Raw genomic sequence first — 26086 nt, 5'->3', positions numbered from 1 at the left:
GACAACCACCAATGTGCATTCTGTTTCTACAGATTTACCGATTCTGGACAATTCATGTAAATGGAGTCACACAATATGTGGCTTTTTGTGTCTGGCTTCTTCACTTAGTACAAAGTTTTTGAGGTTCATCCATGTCATAGCATGTATAAGCACTTCATTCCTTTTTATGAATGAATAATATTCCATTGTAGGTATATACCATGATTTGCATTTCCTTTAATGATTAATGATGGTGAGAATCTTTTTCATGTGTTCGTTGGCCATTTACATATCTTCTTTGGAGAAATGTCTTTTCAAGTCCATTGGCCATTTTTTAAGTGGGTTGTTTGCTTTTTGTTGTTGATTTGTAAGAGTTCTTTATATATTCTGTGTAATAAGCCCCTATTAGATATTTGATTGGCAAATATTTTCTCCAATTCTGTAGGTTGTCTCTTCACTATCTTGATAGTGTCTTTTGATGCACAAAAGTTTTTAATTTTGATTAAGAGCAATTTATCTATTTTTTTCTTTTGTGGATCATGGTTTTGGTGTCATACTTAAGAATCCATTACCAAATCCAAGGCCATGAAGATTCACTCGTATGTTGTCTTCTAAGAGTTTTATCTTTTATATTTAGGTCATTGATCCATTTAAGTTAATTTTTGTACATGGTGTGAGGTAGGGATCCAACTTCATTCTTTTGCATGTGGATAACCGTTGTCCCAGCATTTGTTGAAGAGACTGATCTTTCCCCATTGAATGGTCTTGGCACCTTTGCTGAAAATCAATCAGCCATAGACGTATAGGCTTATTTCTGGACTATCAAATTTATCCAATTGATCTATATGTCTATCTTAATGCCAGCACCACACTGTTTTGATTACTGTAGCTTTGTAGTAGGTTGTGAAACTGGAAAGTATAATTCCTCCAATTTTGTTGTTCTTCTTCAAGATTGTCTTGGCTATTGAGGGCCCCTTGAATTCCATATGAAACTGAGGATGGACTTTCCCATTTCCATAAAAAAAGCTGTTGGAATTTTGATAGGGATTGTATTGAATCTTTAGTACTTTGAGTAGTATTGCCATCTTAACAATATTGTCTTCCAAGCCATGAACATGGGATATCATTGAATTTATTTAGGCTTTCTTTTCAATCATCTTTTAAAGAGATTTAAATCTAAAAATAAGTTACATACTTACTCACATGGGAATCATTTCTGGTGTTCTTAATTCCTCCGTGTAGATCCTTATTTCCAGCTGGTACTATTTTCCCTCTGTATGAAGGACTTTCTTTAACATTTCTTGTAGTGCAGGTGTGCTGCTGATTAATTTTTTCCTGCTTTTGTGTGTTTGAAAACATCATTATTTCACTTTTGCTTTTGAAAGCTATTTCACTGGGTATATATTTGCTGAAATTATCTTTTTAAAGATATTTTCATTTTAAAGATAGTGTAGGTTGACAGTTTTTTCTTCCACTACTTTAAAGATGTTGCTTCACTGTCTTCTCACTTCATTGTTTCTGACAAGAAATCTGCTGTCATTCTTATTTTCTTCCTTTATGTAATATTCCTTTTTCTCTGGCTGCTTTAACATTTTCTCTGTATCACTGTTTTTGAGCAGTTTGATCATGTTGTGCCTTGGCATAGTTTTATTTATGCTTCTTGTGCTTGGGATTTGTTGAGCTCTTGGTCTGTGGGTTTATAGCTTTCATTATTGTAGAAAAATTTTGGTCAATATTTCTTCAAATACATTTTCTATTCCCCATCTCCTCTTCTTCAGGAACTCTAATTACACCTATGTTAGGCTGCTTGAAGTTGACCACAGCTCACTTTTCATTTGGGGAAATTCTTTTTCCTCTATGTGTTTCATTGTGGATAGTTTCTATTGCTATGTCTTCAAGTTCACTAATCTTATCTTCTGCAATGTCTAATTTCCTGTTAATTCTAACCACTGTGTTTTTCTTCTCATGCACTGCAGTTTTTGATCAAGTTTGATTTGAGTTTTTTCAAATCTTCCACGTCTCTGCTTTGTTATTTGAACTTGTGGAATACAGCTAGGATGTCCTCTGCTAATTCCAACATTTGTGTTAATTCTGGGTCAGTTTTTTTGATGGATTAATTATTTTCTTATTATGGATCATGCTTCCTGCTTCTTTGCATGCCTCATAGTCTTTAGTTGGATGCTCGACACTTGTAAAACCTTACCTTATTGAGCACTGGATATTATTGTGTTGCAATAAATATTCTTGGCTTTGCTCTGGGAAGTGGTTAGATCTTGGAGTCATTTTGAGCCTTCTGGGTCTTGCTTTCACGATATATTAGACAGGTCTGGGTAATTACTCAGCCTAGTGCTAATTATTCTCCACTACTGAGGCAAGACCTTTCTGAGTACTCAACTCCCTGGCCTCAAATGTCCCACCAGAATTCTGAATTTTTCCGGTCTAGCTGGTGGAAATAGGCATTGCTCCCGGCTTGCGAGCGTGCTGGGCACTGTTTCCTTTAATCCCACGGATGATTCTCTCACAGACCTCGAGTAGCTTCCTCACACGCACACAGTGATCAGCACTCTGGGGAATCCTTGAGGGGGACCCTCTGTACGTCTCCAGAGCTCTCCGTCTGTGCAGCTCTCTTCTCTGATGCTACGTTGTGAACACCTTGGTTTTCCTGCATCTCAGCTCCATCTCTGCTGCTCAGGGAGTCTTCTGGGATCTGCCTGGATCCTCCTTCCCTGCACCAGGGCCTGGAAACCTCTCAGGGCAGAAAGCTGGGGCAGTTACAGGCTCGCCTTGCTTCCTGCTTCTCAGGGATCATTTCATTGCTGATGTCTAGTGTCTTGAAAACTGCTATTTCACACATTCTGTCTGGTTCTTTTGGCGGTTTCAGGTGGGGGTAAAAACAGCCTGTCACTCCATCTCGACCAGAGGCAGAAGCAGTCCCTCTTTGTAAACCAAGTATTGGCCATCTCCTGCTCTCTGGGCGTGTCATCCCATACAAAACTGGACAAAACGCCAGCTGTCTCCTGACTACATGTCCTCCCCACAACCTCCCAAGGGATAAGAGAGTCAGGGAGGCAGGAAAACGTATAGACAGAGTCTTCAGCAGAAGGAGAGATTGAAAAGTGATTCGACACAGGTTGTTAGGCACCTGGGCTGGTCAGGACAGGATCCATTACCTGGCCAGAGGCAGGCCAGCCAGAAAGGGCCTCCTCATAAGGATGCTCAGGGACATTTGTCCCGACAGACAGAAGAGCCTGCTGTTCACTGTCCTAGTGCTGCCAACACGGAGAGAGCCTAGAACCCCAAGCTACGGTTCAGGTTGGTGTTTAGAGAGCAGTTTTTCCCTGAATTGGAGAAATACATTGATGACCCAGCAAGAAAGGTTTGAGCTGTGACAGGTCAGGAAGAAGTGCAAGAACCAATCTACCCACGTGGGGGCAAAATAACATAGCAGCCAGTGGAGGGGCCGAGCCTAGAATCGTGGCAAGGATGGCCACAGTCACCGCTGCCCAGCCCCTGAGCCGCTATGCTTTGGGTGTTTCCCGTCGGTTATCTTGTTTGGTCCACACGGTGACTTGTGGGGACACTTTTCATCCATTCCCATCGTGGGGAGGTGGTTACTGAGGTTGGTGCTTGTCCAGGGAGGTGGCATTCTCTCTCACTACATCCCAGCAAGGCAGAGCCAACACTACCCTTGGAATCGGGAGCAAAAGGTAGTGCAAACCACGTCCTCTCTCTGAGCAGAGTCCCTGTCTGTGACATAAGATGCTAGACAAGATGGTCTTGACAGGAAGGGCCCACCAGCACTGACTTTCTGGGGTCCGGTCTGATGCCACGGCTGCAACGGGTTATTAGCAAAGTTGAGGACCTCTGGCTCCCTAACCTAGTGGCAGTGCCAGCAAGTGAGTGCATGTGTGTGTGTGTGTGTGAGCGTGTGTGTGTGTGCATGTGTGGTAGCAGGAACTCCCAGAGGTTTAAGTCCAATCTGAGACTGGGGCCACTGAATCTCCCCAGCCTACCACTGTCACAAGAATGTGGCAGTTGGGGTTAAGCTGGGCAGCTAATCTGGCTTTGATCCTGACCCCCTGAGCATCGAGGACACTAGGGTCAGGACCACCCGCTCTGGCCCTGGATGAAACACTGAGCATAAATCTAGCCCACTCAACCCGACCTGAAGCCCCTGGAAGGCTGAAGAGCAGGGGCCAGGGCTGCTCTGGGATGGGAGAGAACCTGCCCCTGCCACCTCCTTTTTGAGGCTCCTGGTTCTGAGCAAGGAGCAAAGTGCTGTTCACTTGGCAGGTGCTCTGGGCACAGGGGATGCAGCAGTGAGCAGAGGGGTCGAAACCCCTGCCCCTGTGGACCAGACAACACTCGAAATAGACACTGGGCCGGCTCGCTGGCTGTAAGAATGAGACAAGTACAAAGCAGGGAAGGGGAGGCGGGGCTGCTGCGGCGAGTGGGTTCCAGTTGAAGTTTTGGTGAGAATGGGACATTTTAGCAAAGACAGGGAGGAGGTAGGTGAGCCAGGCAGAGAGCTGAGGGAGGAGTGTTTAGGCAAAGGGAATGTCAGGTGCAAAGGCCCTGAGGCAGGAGAGAGCCTGGCTTGCTTAGGGAGCATCTAAGAGGCTGTAGGGCTGAGGGGCGCTGCAGGAGGGGAGCCAGAGCAGGGCAGCCCTGTAGACTCTGGTAATGCCGGGCCACACTCTGAGCAACGTGAGAGTCTCTGGAGGGACATGGCAGAATGACATGAGGAAGAAACTGTAACGGTCTGGAAGAACAATGGCGGCTCGCGGTGGCTTAGACTGGGAGACGGTGAGAAACGGCCAGGCGCGCGAGGCAGAGCCACAGGATGTGTTGACAGATTTAATGTGAGGTTTGAGAGAAAGCGGAGACCCAAGGATGACTCTGAAGATTTTAATCTGAGCAACTGGAAGGATGGAGCAACAGGATGGAGTTGTCATTTTCTGAGTTTGAGAAGACTGGGGGGCGGTGGGATCTGGGAGTGGGGAGGTCAGGAGCTGTCGTGGGTGTGTTTACCTAGGAGACGCCTACTAGCCATCCGAGTGGCAACATCCAGTAGCGAGTTGGGTGCAGCATCTGGAGCTTGGGGTGGTCCGGGCTGGGGATAGATGAGCTCTGGGGCTCGTCAGAGTATTATTGATGTTTGAAGCTTTGAAACTGGGTAGATTCCCAAGGAGTGAGCGGATGTAGAAGAGAGAAATTCCACTAACGACACCCCAAGAACTCCAGGGTTTGGAGGCTGAGAGAGGAGGATGAGCCAGCAAAGCGGACGGCCAGGAGCAGCGATGCGGGACGAGGAGAGGGCTGGGGAGTCTGTCGGAGCCAGGACGCCAAGAGCCACGTCCTCGGGGGTCTGAGCACTGACCCCCCGACTGAGGGATGTGAAAATCTTCAGTGGCCTTGAGGTGGACACTGTGGAGCCGGGTGGGTGAGAACTGTCGGGGAGGCTGACAGGGAAGGGGAACAATTGGAGACGGCAAGTGGATGACTTGGGAGGGGCTTTGCCTTCAGAAAGAGCAGAGGACTGATGGCAGCTGGAGGTAAGGTGGCGTCAATAGAGGGATTTCTGAGATGGGAGAAATCACAGCGTGCGGGATGCCGTGGGAAGGGGGCACAGGCTGTGGTGGGGTGGGGGGAACGCAGCTAGGACAGCCGGGGACGGGTGGATGTGGTGGCCCAGCCTGGACAGGTGTCTTCTGGTTGCTGCTGTTTCCAGAGCCAGGAAGGAAGACCCCGCCGGAACTGAGAGAGGGTGGTGCACAGGGTGGAGGCTGGGGTGAGAGGCTTGCGGACAGCAGGGGGAGCGGCCCATGGGCAGAGGTGCTAAGGGTGTCAGGGAGCCATGGCCACGCCTGTGGCACCCGGCTGCGCGACGAGCACTTCCTCAAGGGAGGCTGCAGCCATGGGATGGGCAAGAGGTTGGACGTGCCCAGGGTTGGATCGTGTCAGACAAGAATTCCACGTGGGCGAGGGGCCAGGGGGCTGAGCGTGTGTGGGGAGCGTGATGAAAACGAAGAACGCTACCCTCGTATGGACAGAAGTGAGGCTGCAGAAGGTTCTGGGTGAGCGAGAGGACTGGGGGGAAGAGAAGGGAGGCAGTGGGCTTCTTAGGGGCACTTGAAACAGGATGCAGTTGTTGGCAATGACAAGTTCCAGGCTGAGGTCGTGGAAGGGAAAGGCTGAGGGCCAGTGGAGTCACTCTCTGTGCCTCAGTTTCCTCATCTGTGAAATGGACATAAAGGTAGCACCAATCTCAGAGTATTGCTGAGGGTTCAACGCGAGTCAGTAAAGTCCTCAGAACGGTGTCTGGCGAAACGAGCACTGGGCGGATGTTAGCTCCCGGTGCCCTCAGCATCGCCAGAGGAGGGGATGCCAAGGAACCGAGGGCCAGGGCTGCCAGGACCAGCTCTGTGGAGGGGACCAGCTCCAACTGTTGCTGCCATAGCAGGAGTGCGTGGGCAGCCTCAGGATGCCGCGGGTGGGAAGGAGGGGCAGCCAGACCCCAGGGATGTGCAAGCCCGAGGGCGCAGGGAGGGCCAGGGTCCCCGGGGGCTCCCACGCCCGGCAGGCCCCGCAGGCTGTGTCCTCCTCACTCCTGTGAGGCCATCCCCCAGAGGGCAGTGCAGGATCACCTCTCGGCCACACAGTCTCCCTGAAGCTGGGAAGCCGGCTGTCTGGAATCCCTGAGAGCGGGCCAGCTTGCCTGGATGGGATTCCACTCTGAAAGCTCCTATTTTTCTACATTCTAGGCCTCTACCCCTGAATTCAAAGCAGTCGCGGGCCCAGAGCTGCTCTGAGCGGCTGCGAGTACCTTACCTTGCTGAACCTTGAGTCGGCCCTCTAGAGGAGTTACAACTACCATCTCCACGTTATAGAAAGGGAAACCGAACCCGGAGAGGTCAAGCAATTTGCCCAAGGCCACACAGCTAGGAAGGAAGGGGCCGAGGTTCCAATCAGGGAGGACCCGGTGCTGGAGCGGGGCTCTGATCCCTCCACTCTGCTGTGGGGTCGCAGGTGCTCCCTGACATTGCCAACGGGGTCTTTGGCCTCCCTGCCACCCAACAGCTTGTTTCCTTCTTGACCCTATCACAATCTGTAATCTTGGGACTTATTTGCATTGGTCTTTAGAGCTGCCCCGCCCCCAAACCCCGGCTCCGGCTCCGGGGCAACAGGGACCTGGTCTGTCTGCACAGGGCCTGGGACATATGGGCGCCCAGTGACCACTGCTGCTGGGGTCGGGATTCACCCCAGCACTGCCTGACGGTTCACAAGAGGAAAGGCGGGAGGAGGAGAGAAGCTGCATTCTGGGCACCTGAGAACGGGGGTGTTCTCATCCTCCCACATCCCGCCCTTAGGACCCGCCCCTCCTGCCCGCCACATGGCAGTGTAGCCACAGAGCAAGTGGGCTGGAGGCAGCAGTTGTGGTGATTCCTTTGGAGAGTGCAGTTCTCAAGCTCTTTTTTTTGAGGAAGATTCGCCCTGAGCTAATATCTACCACCAATCCTTCTCTTTTTGCTGAGGAAGACTGGCCCTGAGCTAACATCCATACCCATCTTCCTCTACTGTATATATGGGACACTTGCCATAGCATGGCCTGACAAGCAGTGTGTAGGTACGCACCCGGGATCCAAACCGGCGAACCCCGGGCCCCCGAAGTGGAACGTGCGAACTTACCCACCACGCCACCTGGCTGGCCCCCTCACACCTTTTCAACCATGTGTTCTGCGGGGCCCAGCCCTTGGCGAAAGGTGGAGGGCTGTGGTGGCTCTGACTGCTTGTGGCACCCTGTGTCCCAGGCAGTCTCTGTGCTTCCCAGCACTTGCCCTTCCCCTGGGTCTCAGCTTGTCCCCTCCAGCTCAGGGCCCTGCGCCTGTGAAGTGCAGGAAATGAGCGTGCTCAGCACCGCATGCTGCTCCAAGGCCAGAGAGCCAGCCAGGGAGAAAGGAGGACAGAGGGAATAGGGACCCCAGGGAGAGAGAGAGAAGTGGAGGAGCAGGAGGGAGGGTGGACAACAGGAAGGGGGCAAGAGCAGAGAAGGGGAAGGTGCTGGAAGGACAGAGTGGGAGAGGGAGGCGAGGAGGAGCTGAAGGCCTCAGCAGCTGGGCTCCTGAGCAGATTTATTATTTACAGGACGTTAATTGCTGGGAACAGATTGCAGCTGGAAACCCTCTAAGTGCCAGCTAAATGCCACAAAGAAAACTCCATCGGTGTGGGACTCTGGGAACAAAGGCTCCACGTAAACATCTCCCGAGGAGTGGAATCTCTGGGTGACTCAAGGACCTCACATTCAGACACCGAAGTTGTGAAACCTGAATACCTGATTAGGCTCTTTAACCGTCTCCTGTGCTCGATGACAGTGGAATGTTGACTTACCAAGCATGAGTCATCAGCAGCAGTACCTAGGAAAATACCCAGGTCACCCAATTACAGCATTATCAATCGCTGCCATCGCTCTATAACCCAACCCAATGAAACTGGAGAAAATGCCAGCTGGGCTGGGCCGGGAGGAATCCAGCCCTTGGCGAAGGCCACCTTCCTGGCAGCCGCCTCTGCGGTCATGCCAAGCCACAAGCCCTGTGTGGTCGAAGTGTGCAGAGGTGTCGGCCCCATTGCACAGTCATGGAAACTAAGGCCTACCAGGGTCGAGGCTGCTCCTGCAGCTCCAAACCACGGTAGAGAACCCAAGGCTGCCTGGAAGAGGCGGTGGTCTCAGGTGGCCAAAGCTTGGGGAGAGTGGCTCAGTCAGCCGTGTGCCGCCATCTTGGCCACTGGAATGGTTATCATTCATGGAGCATCTTTTCTGTGCGGGTAGGAGCTGATGGCTGCACTTGCATTATCTCAGCAACCTCAAAGTAGGTGCCAGCATTGCCGTTTTATAGATGGCGGAACTAAGGCCCAAAGAGTACGTCACTTACCTGGGGTTACTCAGCTAAGAAGTGGCAGCACTGGGTTAAACCCAGCCCTAGCTGACTCCAGGTTCACACTCTTTCCCCGGTGACTTGCTGCCTTTCTGTCTTCTGTCAAGCTGAGTGACGGAACCTGCCTCGTCTTGATGGATCCGTCTCAAAGTCCTGTGTGTGCACGCTGCACAAACACGCAGCCATACCGGTCAGCAGAGATGTGCACTGTGGAGTGGCCGCACCGCGCCTGCCTCTGACATCCTGTGGGCGGGAGCCTGGCCCGGCCTCGAGAGCCAGAGCGGGGAGGCCAACTCCAGCTGGCCCACCCACGAGCCGGTAGCTCTCCATGCTCTTAATCAGTAAGATATGTTTTGGGAATAAAAACCACATCAGCATTTTTATTTTCAAGTTCAGACAAGGTTTTTTTTTTTTCTTCCCAATTCACCCTTCACATGGGCGAGGCTAATCCTCCTGCTTTGACTGACAGATCTTTGGACTCAGCTGTACATGGAGAGAGGCAAAGAGGCAACGACAACAGCACAGAGAAGACGTCTCCTCTTCCTCGAGCTGTTCGTATGTCAGTAAGACCACAACCCGTAATTAGAATGCAAAATGGTTAAAGGTGACACCAAACCTGTGGCAGGGCCTGTCTCTGCCGCGGTCCGGCAAACGCAGACGGGAAGTGCTGAAGGGTGGGGCCTGCCCTTCCCATTTAGTGCTCACGGATTCTCACCTGCTTTCTGGAGGGTCTGCCCTGCAGGGCGGGGAGCAGGGGTCCACAGGGGGAGGGGCTCCAGACGAGAGCTGGGAGGGGAAAGCTCGAGCAGGGCTCAACCTTGGGAGAAGGATGAACTAGAATAACAAAAGGCAGAGGTGACTGGGGATGAGGGCAGGGAAGCAGGAAGGAGAGGGCGGGCACTCGGGGAGGCCCAGGTGGGAGCCGCGGCTCCAGGGAAACCACTTCCAATCAAGAAAAACGAAGATCAGGAAGAAGCCTCCCTTCACGAAAGGGGAGGATTTACCATGGTTACAGAGTAAATATTAGAATTTCCCTTTTTCCCCCTTCTTAGTGTTTTTCAGAATGTATTCAAGTTAAAAGTCTCTGCTCCTGGAAGTGAACGTGACTTCTATTTAATAAAAGGGGCGGAGGGTGGAGGGAGACAAATTCAACGTAGCAAACTTATCGGGCATGTGTTTGGGAAGGTCTCCAAGGGTAACGTTTAAGCAGAGCCCCAAAGGCAGAGTCAGGATGAGCCAGGTGAGACGGAGAGAAAACTCAGGCAAGACTCAGTGTGGCGCTTCTGGCATTCTCAATAGGGCAGTTCTTCAACGCGGAGCTTGTTCCAGGTACTGCTGAGTGTTTGACGCCCGGCCTCTGCCCCCTAAATGTCAATGACATCGTATAGTGGTTGTGACAACTCACTCCCACACATTCCCAAATGCCCCCTGGTGGGGGTAGGGTGTACTGCCACCAGAGAACTCCTAGGGATCAGGTGTGTGCACGCACGCTCCAGCATGCCTGCGGGGAGGGGGAGGTGTAGGCATGGAGTGGGGAAGGATGGAGAGGATAGTGGTTAGAGATGAGCGTAGTGAGGGTGTCCAGAGGCAGGCAGCACTCGGGTCCCATTTCCTTTAAGGTCATATTGGGGACTAAGCCACTGAGGCATCGGGTGGGGGGAGTGACAGATTTGCACTCTAGAAAGATCACTCTGGCTGCCAGGTGAGGCAGGCTTTATAGGGTGTTAGGATTGCAAGTAGAGGCCTGGGATTTTCCTCACGGAAAGACTGACTGCAAATTCAATTTCTGTAATAGAGATAGGGCATTTGGGTTTTCTATTTTTTTTTTTTGTTCATTTTGATAATTCATGCCTTTCACAGAAAAAATTCATTTAGGTTTCCAAACTTTTTTGGTATAAAGTTCTTCATATTTCTTCATATTCCCTCATTTTCTTTTTAATGTCTGTAGGATTTGTAGTGATGTCCCAACTTTTACTGCTTGTATCGATAATTTGTGGCTTTTTGCATGAGCAGTCTCACTGGAGGTTTATCAACTTTACTGATCTTTCCAAAGAACCAGCTTTTGGTTTCCCTGATTTTCTCTGTTCGCCCATTTTCTATTTCATTGATTTCTGCTTTTATTGGTATTGTTTCCTTCCTTCTACTTATGTTGTGTTTCATTTGCACTTCTTTTCTAGCTTCTTATGGTGGAAACTTCCCCATCAGGGAACCAGACCACCCATCTGCTGGTTGTCATACTGTGGTTTGGCTGAGTTGCTGTGATGCTGACAGCTATGCTACCCGGATTTCAAATACCAGAAGGGTCACCCATGATGGGCAGGTGTCAGTGGAGCTTCCAGACTAAGACAGACCAGGAAGAAGGACCTGGCCACCCACTTCTGAAAAACCTGGCCATGAAAATCCTGTGAGTAGCAGTGGAGCACCGTCTGAAACAGCGTGGGACGTGAGAGGACAGCTGAGAAAGACCAGGCAGGGTCCCCTCTGCTGTGCACAGGGGCACTAGGAGTTGGAATCAACTTGACAGCACTGACGACGACGACGGTGGAAACTTAGAGAACTGATTTTAAATCTCTCCTCTTTTCTAACAAAGCATGTTAGAGCTCTAAATTTCCCTTAAACACTGCTTTAGCTTCATTTCAAGAATTTTCATATATTATGTTTTCCTTATCATTCAGATAAACATTTAATTTGTTTTGTAATTTCTTCTTTGACCCACAGGTTGGGGTCAAAGTATGCTTTTTAATTTTCAAATATTCAGATCTTTTTGGTTACAGATTTTAACTTAATCTTGTTATGGCCAGAATTTAATTCTGTATGTGAAATCACCCATACTCTATGTGATTTCAAGCAATATTCTGTACGATTTCAAGCATAGAATACTACATTAGGATAAAATTTGGGGATGGCCAGATGGCATCCTGGTTAAGTTCGCATGCTCCACTCTGGCGGCCTGGGGTTGGTGGGTTCAGATCCTGGGTGTGGACCTACACACTGCCCATCAAGCCATGCTGTGGTGGCATCCCACAGACAAAATAGAGGAAGATTGGCACAGCTGTTAGCTCAGGGACAACATTCCTCACCACAAAGAAAAAAAATAAGGGATAAAATTCTGTGAGCCAAATGAAACGGAACTACAGATTCCAGAAGAAAAAGTAAGAGTATTATTTCCAAACATTTAAAGAAAGCACTTCATTTTTAAAACGGATTATGGTGGGTACCACATTTTTCTATATTTCAATTCTTTTGAAATCATTAAAAGGACTGATGTAATAGGTTTATTTTAAAGTATCTCTACTATTTGTTGCAAATTATATGAGCTGCAACTATAAAGACTTCAGATGAAAACACTTAGATCTCAACTGGAAACGTTGGTATAGATTGTTTTCAAAGTTCTTTTAGGGAGATGTGAACAAAGTCTGAAGACGACCAGGCTAAATAAGGAAAGGGCATCTGGAACGGGGGATTCCCTTTGTCTTTTAATACAGGTGAGACTTGAGCCTGTTGGAGGGAGGGAGAGGCTGAAGATACAAGAGAGAAAGGATTGCCTGATAACGAGGTCCCGGGAAGTGGAATGGACGGCATCCACTGTGTGTGGAGGGACCAGCATGGAGGGGTGGGGTCTTTCACTGTAACAGGAGGGATGGAGGAACAGGTGCGTGCAGATGCAGGAGCGCTTGAAGGTTTGGTGGTGAGAAATGGAGGGAGTTCCTGTTTCAAAGCCCTGGTGAAGGAGAAGGTGAAGCCGGATGGTGGGGAGGATGAAGGATTTACATAGCCGCTGTGGAGTGCCAGGCGTGCTGATGGGGTACTGTCATCCACTCCCACAGGCCCATGTGTCTCTTTGGACACTCTGTTTGATGACTTGATTAGTGTTTGTCTCCCTCAGCGAACTGGGAAGCGGCACGGGGGCCACGTCTGTTTAGTCCCGGCACCTAGACAGTGCCTGCACTTGCTATTTGTTGAAGGGATGGATGGTTGGCTAGGGTCATCAAACCACAGCTGAGTGAAAGGCACGTTGTGGTGACCATTTCCAAGATTGCAGTGACCTGCTGTGTTTCCTTGAAGTGTCAAATTCACCTCCCTCCCCCAGTGCCTCTTCTGAGTTGGTGGTCCTGATACATGAAACAATGGCAGGGGCTCCATAACCCAGGCACTAGTGGAAGGTGCAGATCAAGGTGGACCCGAGTCCTTGGAAGACTTCCTGGAGGAGGAGGGCATCATGGCGAGGCTTGAAGGAATGAGCAGGACTTAGCAGAACAGTGAGAGGAGGGACCGACATGGATCCTGTGGATGGAAGCAGGGTGGGGCTGGCACCAACTCCAAGCCTAGCCCTGGCTCTGCCCTCTGCTGCCAGAGCAGCATTCTCTTTGGGTTCTCTTTCCCTCACCCGACTCTGCAGGAGCAGAGCAGCTGCTGTTTGCCAAGCATCTTCTAAGAGGGAGGCCCCTTACATCAACCCTCAGTTTTAATCTTCACCTTAATTCTTGCTTGATGGATAAGAAGTAGCCAGTGATGCTTGGAGATGCCCAGTAACTTGCCAAGCTCAGGGAATTGGGTCCTCAGTTTGCATCCCTCCACTCTGCCAGGTTGCCTCTTGCCTGGCCTCGGCGCCATCAGTTCTGCCTCACCCAACAGGTCTGCAGCCACCACAGTGAGAGTCTCCTGCTGGGGGCTCCCCACTGTCTCAGACTGAGGCCCAAAGTCCTCAGGTAGGCACATGAGGTGCCCAGACAGCTGACCTCGAGCAGCAGTGAAGTACTGAGAGGCTCCCTCGGTGGCTGTTCTCTCCAGGCTCCAGGCTGGTGCACACGCTGGCTCCCTGCCTGGAATGCCATACTCAGCAAGCCCGTGTCCACCCTGTGACCTGCTGCCAGAAGTCCCCTCCAGGAAGCCTTTTCTGGACGCCCTTCTGCTCGTGTGATCGCTTCGGGGCCCAGAGCCCCACCTCCTGTGCCTACACGTGTCTCCCTAGGTTACAAAGGGAGCTAACCGAGGGCAAGGGTGGAAGTGTTTGGTTGATTCAAACTTCAGCAAATACTGAGCACCGCGTACTTAGGTTGGTTTGCTAGGGCTGCCCTAAGAAAATGCCTGGGCTGGTGGCCCGAACAACAGACATCCATTCCCTCAGTCTGGAAGCCAGGCCAGGATCGAGGTGCTGCAGGCTGAGCTTCCTCTGGGGCCTCTCCTCGGAGTGCAGACGGCAGCTCTCTTGCTGCCTCTTCACGTGACTGTTCCTCTGTGCACAAGACCCCACGTCTCTATGTCCAAATGTCCTGTTCTAATGGGGCACTGTCAGATTGGATTAGGGCCGACCTTAACGGCCTCATTTTAAGTTAATCACCTTTTGTGTGTGTGCGTGTGTGTGAGGAAGACTGTCGCTGAGCTAACATCTGTGCCAATCTTTCTCTATTTTGTATGTGGGATGCCACGAGGCCTGACGAGTGGCATGTAGGTCCGCACCCGGGATCCGAACCTGTGAACCTCGGGCTGCTGAAGCGGAGTGCACGAACTTAACCACTATGCCACGGGGCTGGCCCCTCAATCATCTCTTTAAAGGCCCCATCTCCAGATAGCCACTTTCTGAGGTACTGAGGATTAGGACTTTAGCACATGAATTTGAGGGGGTGACATGACTCAGCTCCTAACGATATGCACAGGGGGCATCACACGCACAGTCCATGCTCTTACTAGCCTGCTGGCAGTGGGGGATGCAGATGGCCAAACAAGCAGGTAACATGGGGCGTGGGCGGGCAGCAGTGCCAGGTAAGGGTCCCCTCCCTGATGATCCAGCGGCAGCAGCACCTCTCTTCCCCCTGCTCCCTCCCTGTTGCCATCCTCCACCATCTCATGGGCCCTCGAAGATGTGATGGCTCCTTTTGTGTCAACTTGGCTGGGCTGCAGGGTATCCAGACATTTGGTCAAACGTGATTCTGGGTGTGTTGGGGGGGTGATTCTGGACGAGATTAACATTCGGATCGGATGACTGAGTAAAGCAGATGGCCCTCCCCAATGTGGGTGGGCCCCATCCAATCAGTTGAAGGCCTAAATAGAACAAAAACGCTGACATTCTCCTACAAAGGAGGAATTTCCTCTGGCCTGACTGCCTTGAGCTGGGACATCAGTTTTCCTGCCTTCAGACAAACTCAAACATTGGCTTTCCGGGGTCTCCAGCCTGCTGACTGCAGATCTTGGTTTTGTCAGCCTCCTTAATTCTGTGAGCCAGTTCCTTAAAACAAATCTCTTTCTGTATGTACAGGTATCCCATGGGTTCTGTTTCGCTGGAGAACCCCAAGGCAAAGTTGATGCGCCATCCTCACCATTTTACAGACAGGGAGACCGAGGCTCCCGGGGACCTACAAGCCGGCCTTCCTCCGGGGGATGGAGGCTCCGTCACTCCTTTTCTGAGCCCCAAGGGCCTTCACTCACGTCTTCCTCCTGGCCCCTGGGAAAGTAAGCTGCTTGTTGGCCATTCGTACCTGCCAGTCCGTGACCATGGCCAGGTCACACGCACACCTCAACCAAGGACTTGCAAAGCTCCCTGCCCTGCCCACGGCGACTACAACAGGGAGACTTTCTGACCCCAACTGCCCAGGGCGCTGGTCTGACTGAAACACAGACAGGAAGGTGAGGTTTCACCTACTACCATCTTCTGTGTGGCCCTCCTGGGCTCTGGCGAGGAGGAGGCGCTGGGACCTCACGCCCCCCTGGCACTTCTCCCCTCCGTTCCTGTCTCCTGCCCTGCTCCTTTGCTTCTCTTTCCTTCTTGAATCGTCCTGGCCCTCGTGGCTTTCACCTCCTGTTCTCATCACACCCAGCTCGAGAATCTGGTGATGGGTTGGTTGGCTCCTTCGGCTCTAACCCCTGGCACTTTCTCCAGGCATAGTATTGCACGTATCCTCAAGTTTCCTTACCCTTTTGGTCATTTAAGCCAAGAATATCTGCTGAAACACCCTTGGCCTGCACAAAGGGGGGGGGGGGGGGGGGAGGGGCAGCAAGACAGTCTGCACAGCAGCTGGGAACACTGGAAAGGAGGGGCAGTAAGATTACATTCCTCCCCCACAGCAACCAGGCAGAGCTTGACGGTCACAGCTCTCTGGGTGTTGTGGCAGATCCTAACTGTCCCCACCACTCACTCTCCCTCCTTCCTGTGGTCAGGGACCACTCGCACTCTGAGTGGGGCACATGGCCACCCAACAAGAGCCTGCATGGCCCAGTTTCACTTAGGACTAGAAGTGGCCATGGGGCTAAATTCTCACCAACAGCACGTGAGTAGGAGACGTGTGCCAAGTCCAGACCACTCCCTTCAAAGGAAACTGCTTGCCCTTCGCTCCTTCCTTCTTCCCAAAGGCAGGAAAATAGGCAACTTCAATTGTGCACACAAAGGTGGCACCCTAGGAGATGGCAAAGCAACGAGAAAGAGAAGCACCGGGCTCCTGCTCACCCCGAGGGCTCTCGGTACCCTCCGCCAGCTTGCCCATCTGCCTCTAGTAATGGGCCAGAGGCTATTATGTGAAGAGTAAGCTTCACTCTTCTTGGGCTGCTATATTTTGGGGTGTCTTTGTATAGCAGCTCAACTCGCACCCAGGTGAGCATGTGAAAATTTTTATTTAACCCTTACTGTGAAATGTAAAACACATGGAGGAAAGGACACAAAATCTATGTGTACGGCTCAATGAACTATCAGGCGAACATACCCACATAACCACCACCTCCCTCTTCCCCATAGATAACCACTATCCTTACTTCCAGTGTAATCTGTTTATGGACTTTAGAGTCACACAGTAACCATCTGTGGGGTAGCTTCTTCCACTCGACACCGTGAACCCCATCCCTGTGAGTGCGGCTACAGTGCAGAGACTACTGCTGTAGTCTCACGCCACGAGTCTCCTGCCACCTGCGGCATCACTGCGCTGCCTTCACTTCCTGGCTACCACAAATAATGCTCTGAACATTTAGGTCTCATGTGTGTCTTTGGGTTCACCTATGCATATATTTTTGTTAGGTAAAAACCTTGCAGTGGAATTGCTGGGTCATACTATATGCTTACCTTCAAATTCAGCAGATGTCAAACTGTTTCCCAAAGTGGTTTTAGGGTTCTGCCAATTTATTCCACCAGCAGTTTGAGTTCTGTCTGCTCCACATCCTCACCAACAACACACACATGTATTACTGGTCTTTGTATTTTTAGCTATTCTGGTGGGTAGCAGTGGCATTTCCTTGTGGTTTTAATTTGCATTTCCTTGGTTACTAATGAGATTAAGTACCTTTTCACATGTGTATTTGTGTGGAGTGTCTGTTCAAGACTTGTGCCCATTTCCCCAACATTTTAACTGATATGCAGGCATTCTCTATATATTTGGGATATGAATCCTTTGTCAATTACGTTTCAAATGTTGTCTCCCATTGCCTTTTCACTCTCTTAATGGTGACTCTTTAATTTTTAGTCAAGTCCATTTTAACAGCTTTCGTAATGTAGGTAAGAAATCTTATTCCCCTATCTAAGGTTGTAAGACTATTTTCTGGAAGTTTTAGCATTTTGCTTTTCACATTCAGATTTACAATTCACCTAGGAATTGACACTTTTATATAGTTCAAGGTAGGGTCCAGTTTCCTTTACGCTACAGATATTCCATGGTCTCAGCAGGGTTTGTTGGAAAGATCACCCTTTCCCCATGCTCTGAGTGCCACCTTTTAAAATATCTCAAGTGTCCATATACGAGGGTCTGTCTCTGGCCTCTCCTCTTCTTTGGTCTATTTATCTATCCTTGCATCATTACAATACTGTTTTAATTAATCCTGCTTTTACCAGTTTTCATATCCATCTTGTTCTTCTTTCAGAGAGTGTCTTGGCTATTCTTGGCCTTTTGCATTTTGTTATACATTTTAGAATTTATTAAAAAATTTTATTTTCTAAATCCTCATTGCTGGTATGTAGAAAATTCAATGAACTTTTGTATATTAACCTCGTATTCAGTAATGTAGCTATATTCATTTATTCACTCTTAACATTTTATGCATGGACTTTTTCTACATTAGCTACATACACAATCCTATTGTCCGAGTTCCTTTCCAATTATTACCCTTCTACCTCCTTTCTTGATCTATTTCATTGGCTATGTCACCTTTCCAACATAAGAGCGAATGTAAGTGAATTGTGACTAACCTTGCCTTACTCTTAATGTCAAAAGGAAAATCTTCAACATTTCTTCATCAAGTCTGACATTTGCTGTAGGAGTTTTAGTAGATACTCTTTATCGGAATGAGGAACTTCCCTCCTATTCCTAATTTGCTAAGAGTTTCTATTAATATCATGATTGGATGTTGAATTTTATTGTAAACTTTCTGCATGACTCATTATTTTGTTTTAATTTGTTAATGTGATGATGTTTACTGACTTTTAAAAAACATTATGCTGCTCTCCCATCCCTAAAACATGGTTTGTTAACAAGGTGTTCAGGATCTTTGGATCGATGTTCACACGTGAGGTTGGCCTTGACTTTTCCTTTCTTCTAATAAACTTTTCAAGTTTTGACAGTAAGGTTATGCTGGCCACATAAAGTGAGCTGTGACGTGTTCCCTCTTTTTCTGGGAGAGTTTGTGTGGGAATAGCAGTATTTCTTCCTAAAATGTTGGTAAAATTTGTTGCTGAAGCTATGCAAGTCTGGCGTTTTCTCTGTGGAAGTTTTAAAGACTAAGTATTTAAAATATTATAAAATTTTATTTTGTGTGTTTTCTGCTTTTTTTCCCCTCCAGGAATTTGTCTATGTCATCTACAAGCTCAAATTTATTAGCATAATATATTCACAATATTCTTTCATGGACTTTTTTTTTTTTAAACAATGGCACCTGAACATCTGTTGCCAATCTTCTTCTTTTTTCCCTTCCTCTCCCCAAAGCCCCCCAGTAAATAGCTGTATATTCTGGTTGCAGGTCCTTCTGGTTGTGCTATGTGTGATGCCACCTCAGCGTGGCCTGATGAGTGGTGCCATGTCTGCACCCAGGATCCAAACCAGCAAAACCCTGGGCTGCTGCAGCAGAGCACATGAACTTAACCACTCAGCCACGGGGCTGGCCCCTTTTATGGACTTTTAATGTCCATGAAAACTGTAGTGATAATGACTTTCTGGGTGCTTTTTTTTTTGGTGAGGAAGATTGTCGCTGAGCTAACATCTGTGCCAGTCTGTCTCTATTTTGTATGTGAGACGCTGCCACAGCATGGCTTGATGAGCAGTGCATAGGTCCATGCCAGGGATCTGAACCCGCGAGCCCCAAAGTGGAGCATGCAAACTAACCACTATGCTGGCCCCTGGGTGCTCTTTGTTATTCATTAACCTCACCACAGCTTTACCAATTTAATACATTTTTCAAAGAACCAATTTTTGGCTTTACTTTTTTTATATGTTTCCTGTTTAACTATGCTCTGCTCTCATATTTATCCCTTCTTTTATCTTCCCTTCGGTTGTGGGTTCCTTTCCATAACAACTTAAGATGATTGTTTAGGGTGTTGGTTGTCTGCCTTCTTTTCTCACATATGCATTTAAGGTAATAAATCTCCATCTAAGAGTAGCTTTAGCTATAGCCCACAAATGTGATATGCGGGATTTCATTAACATTCAGTTAGAAATATTTTCTAATTTCCATTTCTTTGTTTTGACCCTTAGGTAATTAAGAAATATACTGTGTAATTTCTAAAGTTGCAGGGATTTTCTGGTTATCTTTTTGGTGTTGATATGTAGCTTAATTGCACTAGTGTCAGAACATACTACGTATGGTTTCAATCCTTTGGAATTTGTTGAGATGTGTCTTAGGACACAGCAGAAGGATCACTGTTGGTCCCCGGTTGCATGTATACTTTAGAAGAATGTGTATTCTGCAGTTCTTGGGGGCGGTGTTCTATACCTGTCAAATAGAGTCAACTCCACTAAGTGCATTGATCAAATCTTTACTATCCTTACTGATTACTTTTGTCTGCTAATTTTATCATTCACTAAGGGAAGATGGAGCACCACATGATGACCATAACCCTTGTGCAGACTGGGGTGAGAACACCCTCAAGTGGCAGTCACTAGACACACTACTGTATGTCCAGCACTGTGGTGACAGGAGAAACAGGAGACAGATGCCATTTCCATGCACTTCCATCAGATATCCTCACAGTGAAGTATTAAGGGCTTAAAGATGCATGTTCTAGCAGCAATAACTAGCACTAGTGGGTGCTCACCACTCCTAGAGGTTGGTGGTATCAGGAGCCCCATTTTAGTGACAAGGAAATGGAGGCACAGAGCTCACGGCGTCTGCCCGAAGTTATACAGGTGAAAGAGGGGGGACTGGAACCCGGGCACCTGCTTCAGAGTTTACACTCTCAACCACCATGTTCTGCAAAGCAGGGGTCAAAATTCTATCCATGCTATAAAACATCAGGGAGGCTCTTGCCTGACTGACGTAAAATAAGCAGCGTACAACCTTGTGTGTAAATGAAGACTGTATATTATGCTGTTTAAACCAAAAGAAGCACTGAACAGAATGTTCCTAATTTAAGGTTTCAATTTAAGCAAAAATAAACAATTACCAAAACCTTCAAAAAGTCTTTTCCATTGACATAATTGTCTCTGGTTATGATGAGGAAAGTGGTCAATGAGTTAACACCATAATTGCTATATTTACAGAAAAAATTTACCTTTAAAATTCATATATATTGTAGATGATAAATCAAATTCACATTGTAAAATATCACCTAAATGAGCTTTGACTTAAAAAATGCAAATACACTATATAAAAATGTGCATGGAAGAAGAAAACAGATATTACATCATACAAATGCAAGAAAAAATATGAATTTTGAAAACAAGGTTTTAAAATGGATTTTCCATATACGGCCACTGTAGCTGAAACGATCAGAACCTTGGACAGCACTGAGAGGGCTTTTTCCTCCAAAGGACTGGTTTTGTAAAAGATTTTAAATGTTAAGGTTCTTCCTCAACTTTTCTGCATTTTAAAATTCTGTCTTAATTTTACTGCCTCTCATACAAAAACTGATTCCTTTCTGTGCAGAACTTACTGGTGATGGACTCTATACTTTTAAAAAGTCTTCCGCCTGCAAACACTGGTGTTTTTGTTCTAACATCTTTGTTTATTCACTCAAGGATAACGAAAAATTATTTAAATAACATTTATATCCCAGGCATTTTTATAAGAGCAACATAATCAATGCCTTCAGAAGACAGTGGACATAAGATACATGTATATAAAATATTAGTTTTTGATTTAAAATTTACTAACTGGTAGCCCAGATGACTTCAATCATTTCTCTAGATCCCATTTTGGAAAACGGACATCTTCCAGTAGTTCCCACAGCCCTGCGGTTGGATTCAGAAGTTACTGAACAAAAACTGCACCTCAATATTAGCTTCCCAAAACAAAATCCCATGACATAAATTAACATGGACATATATATATATAAAATATGGACAAATTCTAATAGTGTATTACTAAAATTGAGAAGCAAATATTTTTCAAATACTAACATCCATTGTTATGGTATTAAAAAAAATCATTCTGCAAATATTTGGACTCAATGTCAAGCAGAAAAGCCTTTCCCACTATCTTTTAAAATGAAGCTGGCTAAAAAACTGAACTGCTTTGTCAGTCTGCTCTTGAAAGCAATAATATGGTCACAAACCTTGCTGTGACCATTCTTTCTCTTTACAAATTTTGTAAGGCTTGCCTGCCTTTTTTTTCTTCTAAATGACTGACTGAGGTGGTGACTTAATCCTCTGCAGCCTGTAAAACAAGCTTCTCAGAAGCTCCAGGTCCGCTGGGAGAGGACAGGGAAGCTGTTGTGCTCAAGAATTAATCTATCCAAGGCATCAAAAGCCGCCACAATGCAGCCATCAGCATGTTTTCACTATGCGAGCCCCACATTTCCTATCTAGGAAACACATAACCATTACCCTATTCTGTATCCTCACAAGGCTCTCTTTTATTTATTGGTGTTTGTTATTACATGGCTTATATCGACATGTTTGTGTGATTCTACTGGTGTGCATACATCCATTGAGAGAGGAAAAAAGAAGTGTCTATTGCAAACTTGTTAAAAGGAAAAAGGGACTCCCACTGATTTTTTTCCTTTGGCCTGGCTTCTTTTTAGAGAATAGGATTTTAACTCTTTGTGTTCCAGAAGAGAATGACTTCTTTGTGCATTTTAAATTTTGCAATGGCTTCTTTACTGATGGAATGTCATAAATGAGAGAAAAAGTGTTACTCATAGATTACCAAAATCCTAGAAGCTGACATTTCTTCAGAGTTATATAGAGTACATTAGGTAGCACATGGGAAAACTTTTATTTCATTCTTAACACGCTTAAGCTGTTTTCACAAAGCAATTGAAGTAAGCTTTACAAAAAACTCAGAAGCACTTTACTTTGCAACAATCAGTATTTCTGCATAACTTCTGGTTGGGTTTTTGTTGTTTTTATTTTGGAAGGTTCAACACGAACTGTGCAAAATCTCTAGAAGTTTTAGTTTACTAACATGGCTGTTCAAGAAAATAGTGTTTCAAAGCATTCACAATATGGCCTCCCACTAGAGTGTCTGTTGATTATATTAACGATCTGGGTGGTTACAAAGATTTTAGTGCTCACTTACTCCAGTTCTATCTCTAATGAGTGAGGGGAGAGAGAGACAGACAGAGAGACAGACAGACATAGGTCAAATTAACTCTTGCTGCCCAAAGCTACTTTTGCAACGCCAGTGAAGCCACGGCCAAAACCGAGTGGTGTGCCTTCACAGACTGGTGCTTTCTAAACTGAAGGAGACAGGGATGTAGCTTCCATGCTGTGGCCCTGCAAAGAGATGACCCTATATTACTCCTTCTCCTTTCACAGAGGCATGAAGGTGGGTAAGACGCAGGCTTGAGAAGTCTAGTTCTAGGACGATTTGGAATGAGAAGAGTTAATTGCCCACATGTTCTCTCCATCTCACTCCCTGCTACATTCCAAAGGGACAGGGCTCGGTGACAACATAGCCCAGGACGTAAAATAAAGAGGGAGAGCTCCCTATTCTTCAGCATCTCTCGAATTAATTAACTGGAAATGAGTCTTGTCAATGTTTTGGAAAGGCAGAAGGGGTGAAAAGAAGATCGCTAGAATTAATCACAGTGAGAAACTACTTCAACTGCCTGCCAGAGTTCAGAAAACCCAATGAGAAGAGGCAAATAAAAAGGAACGAAGCTGACTTGCCATCTGAAGGAGCAAATGGAATCCAAGCAAACATCCAAGTCTTTGCCAAATAAGGGATGTGCCCTCAACGAGAAGAATTTATTATCTGCTGCCACAGTAAGTACAATATATTACTTAAACGCACAGTGTATCCATAGGGACAAAGGCAAACCAGACAGTTACGTTTCTAAAGCAAAGAAACAGAATACTCACGTACTTTCACTTTTAAGCTTATATGCATTTAACTCTATTATCTAAAAGATTCATGTTTTCCTGAATTTGTACTTAATAAATCTTCAAACACTTGCAATGTCACATACTGCAGAAGATGAAAAATCCATGAAACAGATTCCAAAAATTCAGATATTTGTCTGGAGAGTTATTCACTAAGAAGAAAAAAGAAACAAAATTGCAGATATAACATCTATTTACAAGAATCATCAAAGGAAAAAAAATACAGAGGATTTTGGTTGATGGTGAGAAATAACTGAGTGAAACCTGAAACAACTCATTCAATATTATACAAGAAGTTTTACGTTCTTTTTATTGCAGTCAACATTAAGCTATCTTTAAAGAAAATCTCATTCCTGTCAGAAACGTTCAGACCACATAAAAATTTTGGTATGATTTTATATTTCTCCCCTAGAACAAGACTGAAATTTTGACTCTTCTTAGAAAATGGTAGCATAATGCCTAAACAAAGAATTATTTGCAATTAAATTTAGAGCTTTCTTTGCCACTTTAGAAGGCAAAATGCTCCCATTCATGTTCTTACGAAAGAACCTTGTCATGTCCAAGATAATGGGGCAGGGGGAATCGCCATCTACAAGGTGAAAGGAATTACAGCTCATGCCAACACACTCACCAGTGGAGGGGTGTCATTTGTCGATTTCAGAATCAGCTTGTCACCCCTCTTTTCAACTTCAAAACCCATTTTTTTAAGTAGAGATGCGTCTGCCAGCCCCTGCTCCTCCATCTTTGCAATCAAATCTTGGTTTTGACTATTGTCTTCCGTAAGGTTTCGGACGGCGTACACCACCCACTGGGTCAGAACTGGAACCAGAGTGAAGGAATCTGCCAGCAGACTTCCCTGTTTTAGAACTTTCCATGAACATTACTGGAGAGAGAAGAGAGGAGCACAGCAACACTGGAAATCTAGACTCAACTAACAAGTCTTCTTGAGTGTGTGCTATGACTATGCACCCAAAGCGGGAAATAATTAAAAAGATAAAATACATACACATGCACGTGTACATCCAACGTGTGTGTATGTGTGTGATATTCAGCAACTGGCAAACTGGCACCCAGAGGAACTCAACCAGGATTTGTTGAAAGAATGAAGGAGGAAGCAAAGGCTTAGAGTAGCCACATCTGAGGTTTATGAACACAAGTGTACACATGCGTGCACACACATGCACACAGTGGATAATTCTGTTACTGAGTCATCAAGGAAAGAATAAGAGTAAGATAGAGGAGGTCACAAAGATGCCAGGCCAGAATCAGACAAGGAAATCATCTTGTGTAAAGTAAGCCGGGTTATAAACAAGAACTGTTTCCTAGGAGCCACCATGGCATTCCCCTCCGTCTGCATTTTATGGTGAAGCGAGACAGACTCTGAAGAATTGGCTCTGTTAATCTGAATGCTCGTGCTCTCGAGAAGGCAGCTCATCCTCACTGCCTTCTTGTGCCCTGGCCCTATGTAAAAAAAAATTTTTTTTAAGATTTTATTTTTCCTTTTTCTCCCCAAAGCCCTCCGGTACACAGTTGTGTATTTTTACTTGTGGGTCCTTCTAGTTGTGGCATGTGGGATGCCACCTCAGCATGGCCTGATGAGTGGTGCCCTGTCTGACCCAGGATTTGAACTGGCAAAACCCTGGACCGCCGAAGCAGAGTGTGCAAACTCAACCACTGGGCCACAGGGCCGGCCCCAGCCCCGGCCCTACTTTTAAATGTTCTGCACAGTGTCCTTCACAGCAGACAGAAGACAACTTATAAAAAAGATAGAATCACGGAGTTATTTACTGAGGTCTTTTATTTAGTACCAAGACCTGTGTAAACCTCACGAAAGCATTAAATTGCTACTATACATCTTTCTATCAAAGGTCATAAAAGCTGCTGTAAGGGTCAGTCTTCAGCGTTGCATCCAGGGACACATAAAAGAAGCCAAGAACAGTGGGCCTGGCACTCTCTATCGGTCCAGAGGGACCAAGAAAGTGGAAGAAAACACCTTTTCCAATGCAAAGAGGCCTTCCTGCCCACAATCAGAAGGAAGGGAGCAGGCAAAACAAGTCCTTCCCCTGAGTACCAGATGTTTCCCACACAGGCATTTCTGATGCAGGATAGGGGCATCTGTGCCCCCAAAAGGTCTCAAGTCTTTAGCTGAGAGTCAACGCTTCTGATCCCGACCAGGTTCCCAGCCAGCGCGAGGCTGGTGCCAAGACATTTCCAGCTCCCTCAACCTGAGGCAGGAAGCCAAAGAGAAACGCTTCAGCATGCATCAAGCCTGTGGTTCTTTCTTACCGTGTTTGGGAAAGAAAGTGAATCAAACTATTTTCCTAGCTCAATAACCTCAAAGGAAAACAGTAAAAAATGAGCCTGTCCACTAAAGTTAGATGACTGAAACACAGCAAACACGGGCGGTTTTATGTTCAGGACCTGTTTGCTGGGGTTGCAAAAGGCTGCTCCGTTGTCCCTCCAGTACACTCCCAGCTGGTCCGAAATCCTGACAAGGCCTTCCTGGCTCCCCCCAGCAGGCCAGGGTCCCTGAGCGGCCCTCTGTGCTTCCCCAGTCACGGACTTAACTCCGCACTGGCCCTGGCTGCCCGCTGGCCTGCCTCCCTCAGCTCCTCCAGCACAGGGACCGAGACTCAGAAGAGGGCACGCAAACATTCATCGAGTGAATGACCCGGCGGTCTCTGGAGGTTTATCATCAAAACCACTGGTGGTATAAATGACTAA

At 47.1% G+C, this 26086-nt stretch overlaps 1 protein-coding gene and 1 long non-coding RNA gene across 5 annotated transcripts in view; one reads left to right on the top strand and one right to left on the bottom strand.

Moving 5' to 3' along the window:
• The first annotated feature begins 8043 nt into the window (after positions 1–8043).
• LOC139080275 (uncharacterized) lies at positions 8044–15874 on the top strand. 2 transcript variants are annotated; one of them, XR_011534628.1, is made up of 3 exons: positions 8044–9471; positions 11090–14497; positions 15169–15874. It is a non-coding gene; the product is annotated as an uncharacterized lncRNA (long non-coding RNA). The 2 variants fall into 2 exon arrangements; XR_011534629.1 differs by having other exon boundaries at positions 8044–9475.
• Positions 15875–22234: 6360 nt separating this feature from the next.
• Positions 22235–26086, bottom strand: part of ATXN10 (ataxin 10) — a 179920-nt gene continuing 176068 nt past the window's right edge. For 2 of the 3 annotated variants that reach the window (XR_011534625.1, XR_011534626.1), the window contains 2 exons: positions 23994–24245; positions 22235–23514 (listed from right to left, as the gene is read on the bottom strand). Coding sequence is in view for 1 of the 3 variants with exons in the window: in XM_070599860.1 (XP_070455961.1) it covers positions 23512–23514; positions 23994–24181 (191 nt within the window). In the remaining 2 variants the exon portion in view is untranslated. The remainder of the gene's footprint in view (positions 23515–23993; positions 24246–26086) is intronic. The other variant, XM_070599860.1, reaches the window with a different exon arrangement.

This window comes from Equus przewalskii, chromosome 29 (genome assembly GCF_037783145.1).
Source record: "Equus przewalskii isolate Varuska chromosome 29, EquPr2, whole genome shotgun sequence".
NCBI classification, from domain to species: Eukaryota; Metazoa; Chordata; class Mammalia; order Perissodactyla; family Equidae; genus Equus; species Equus przewalskii.
The sequence above is the reverse complement of the archived record's forward strand: the minus strand, read 5'-3'. Positions and strand labels throughout refer to the sequence as shown.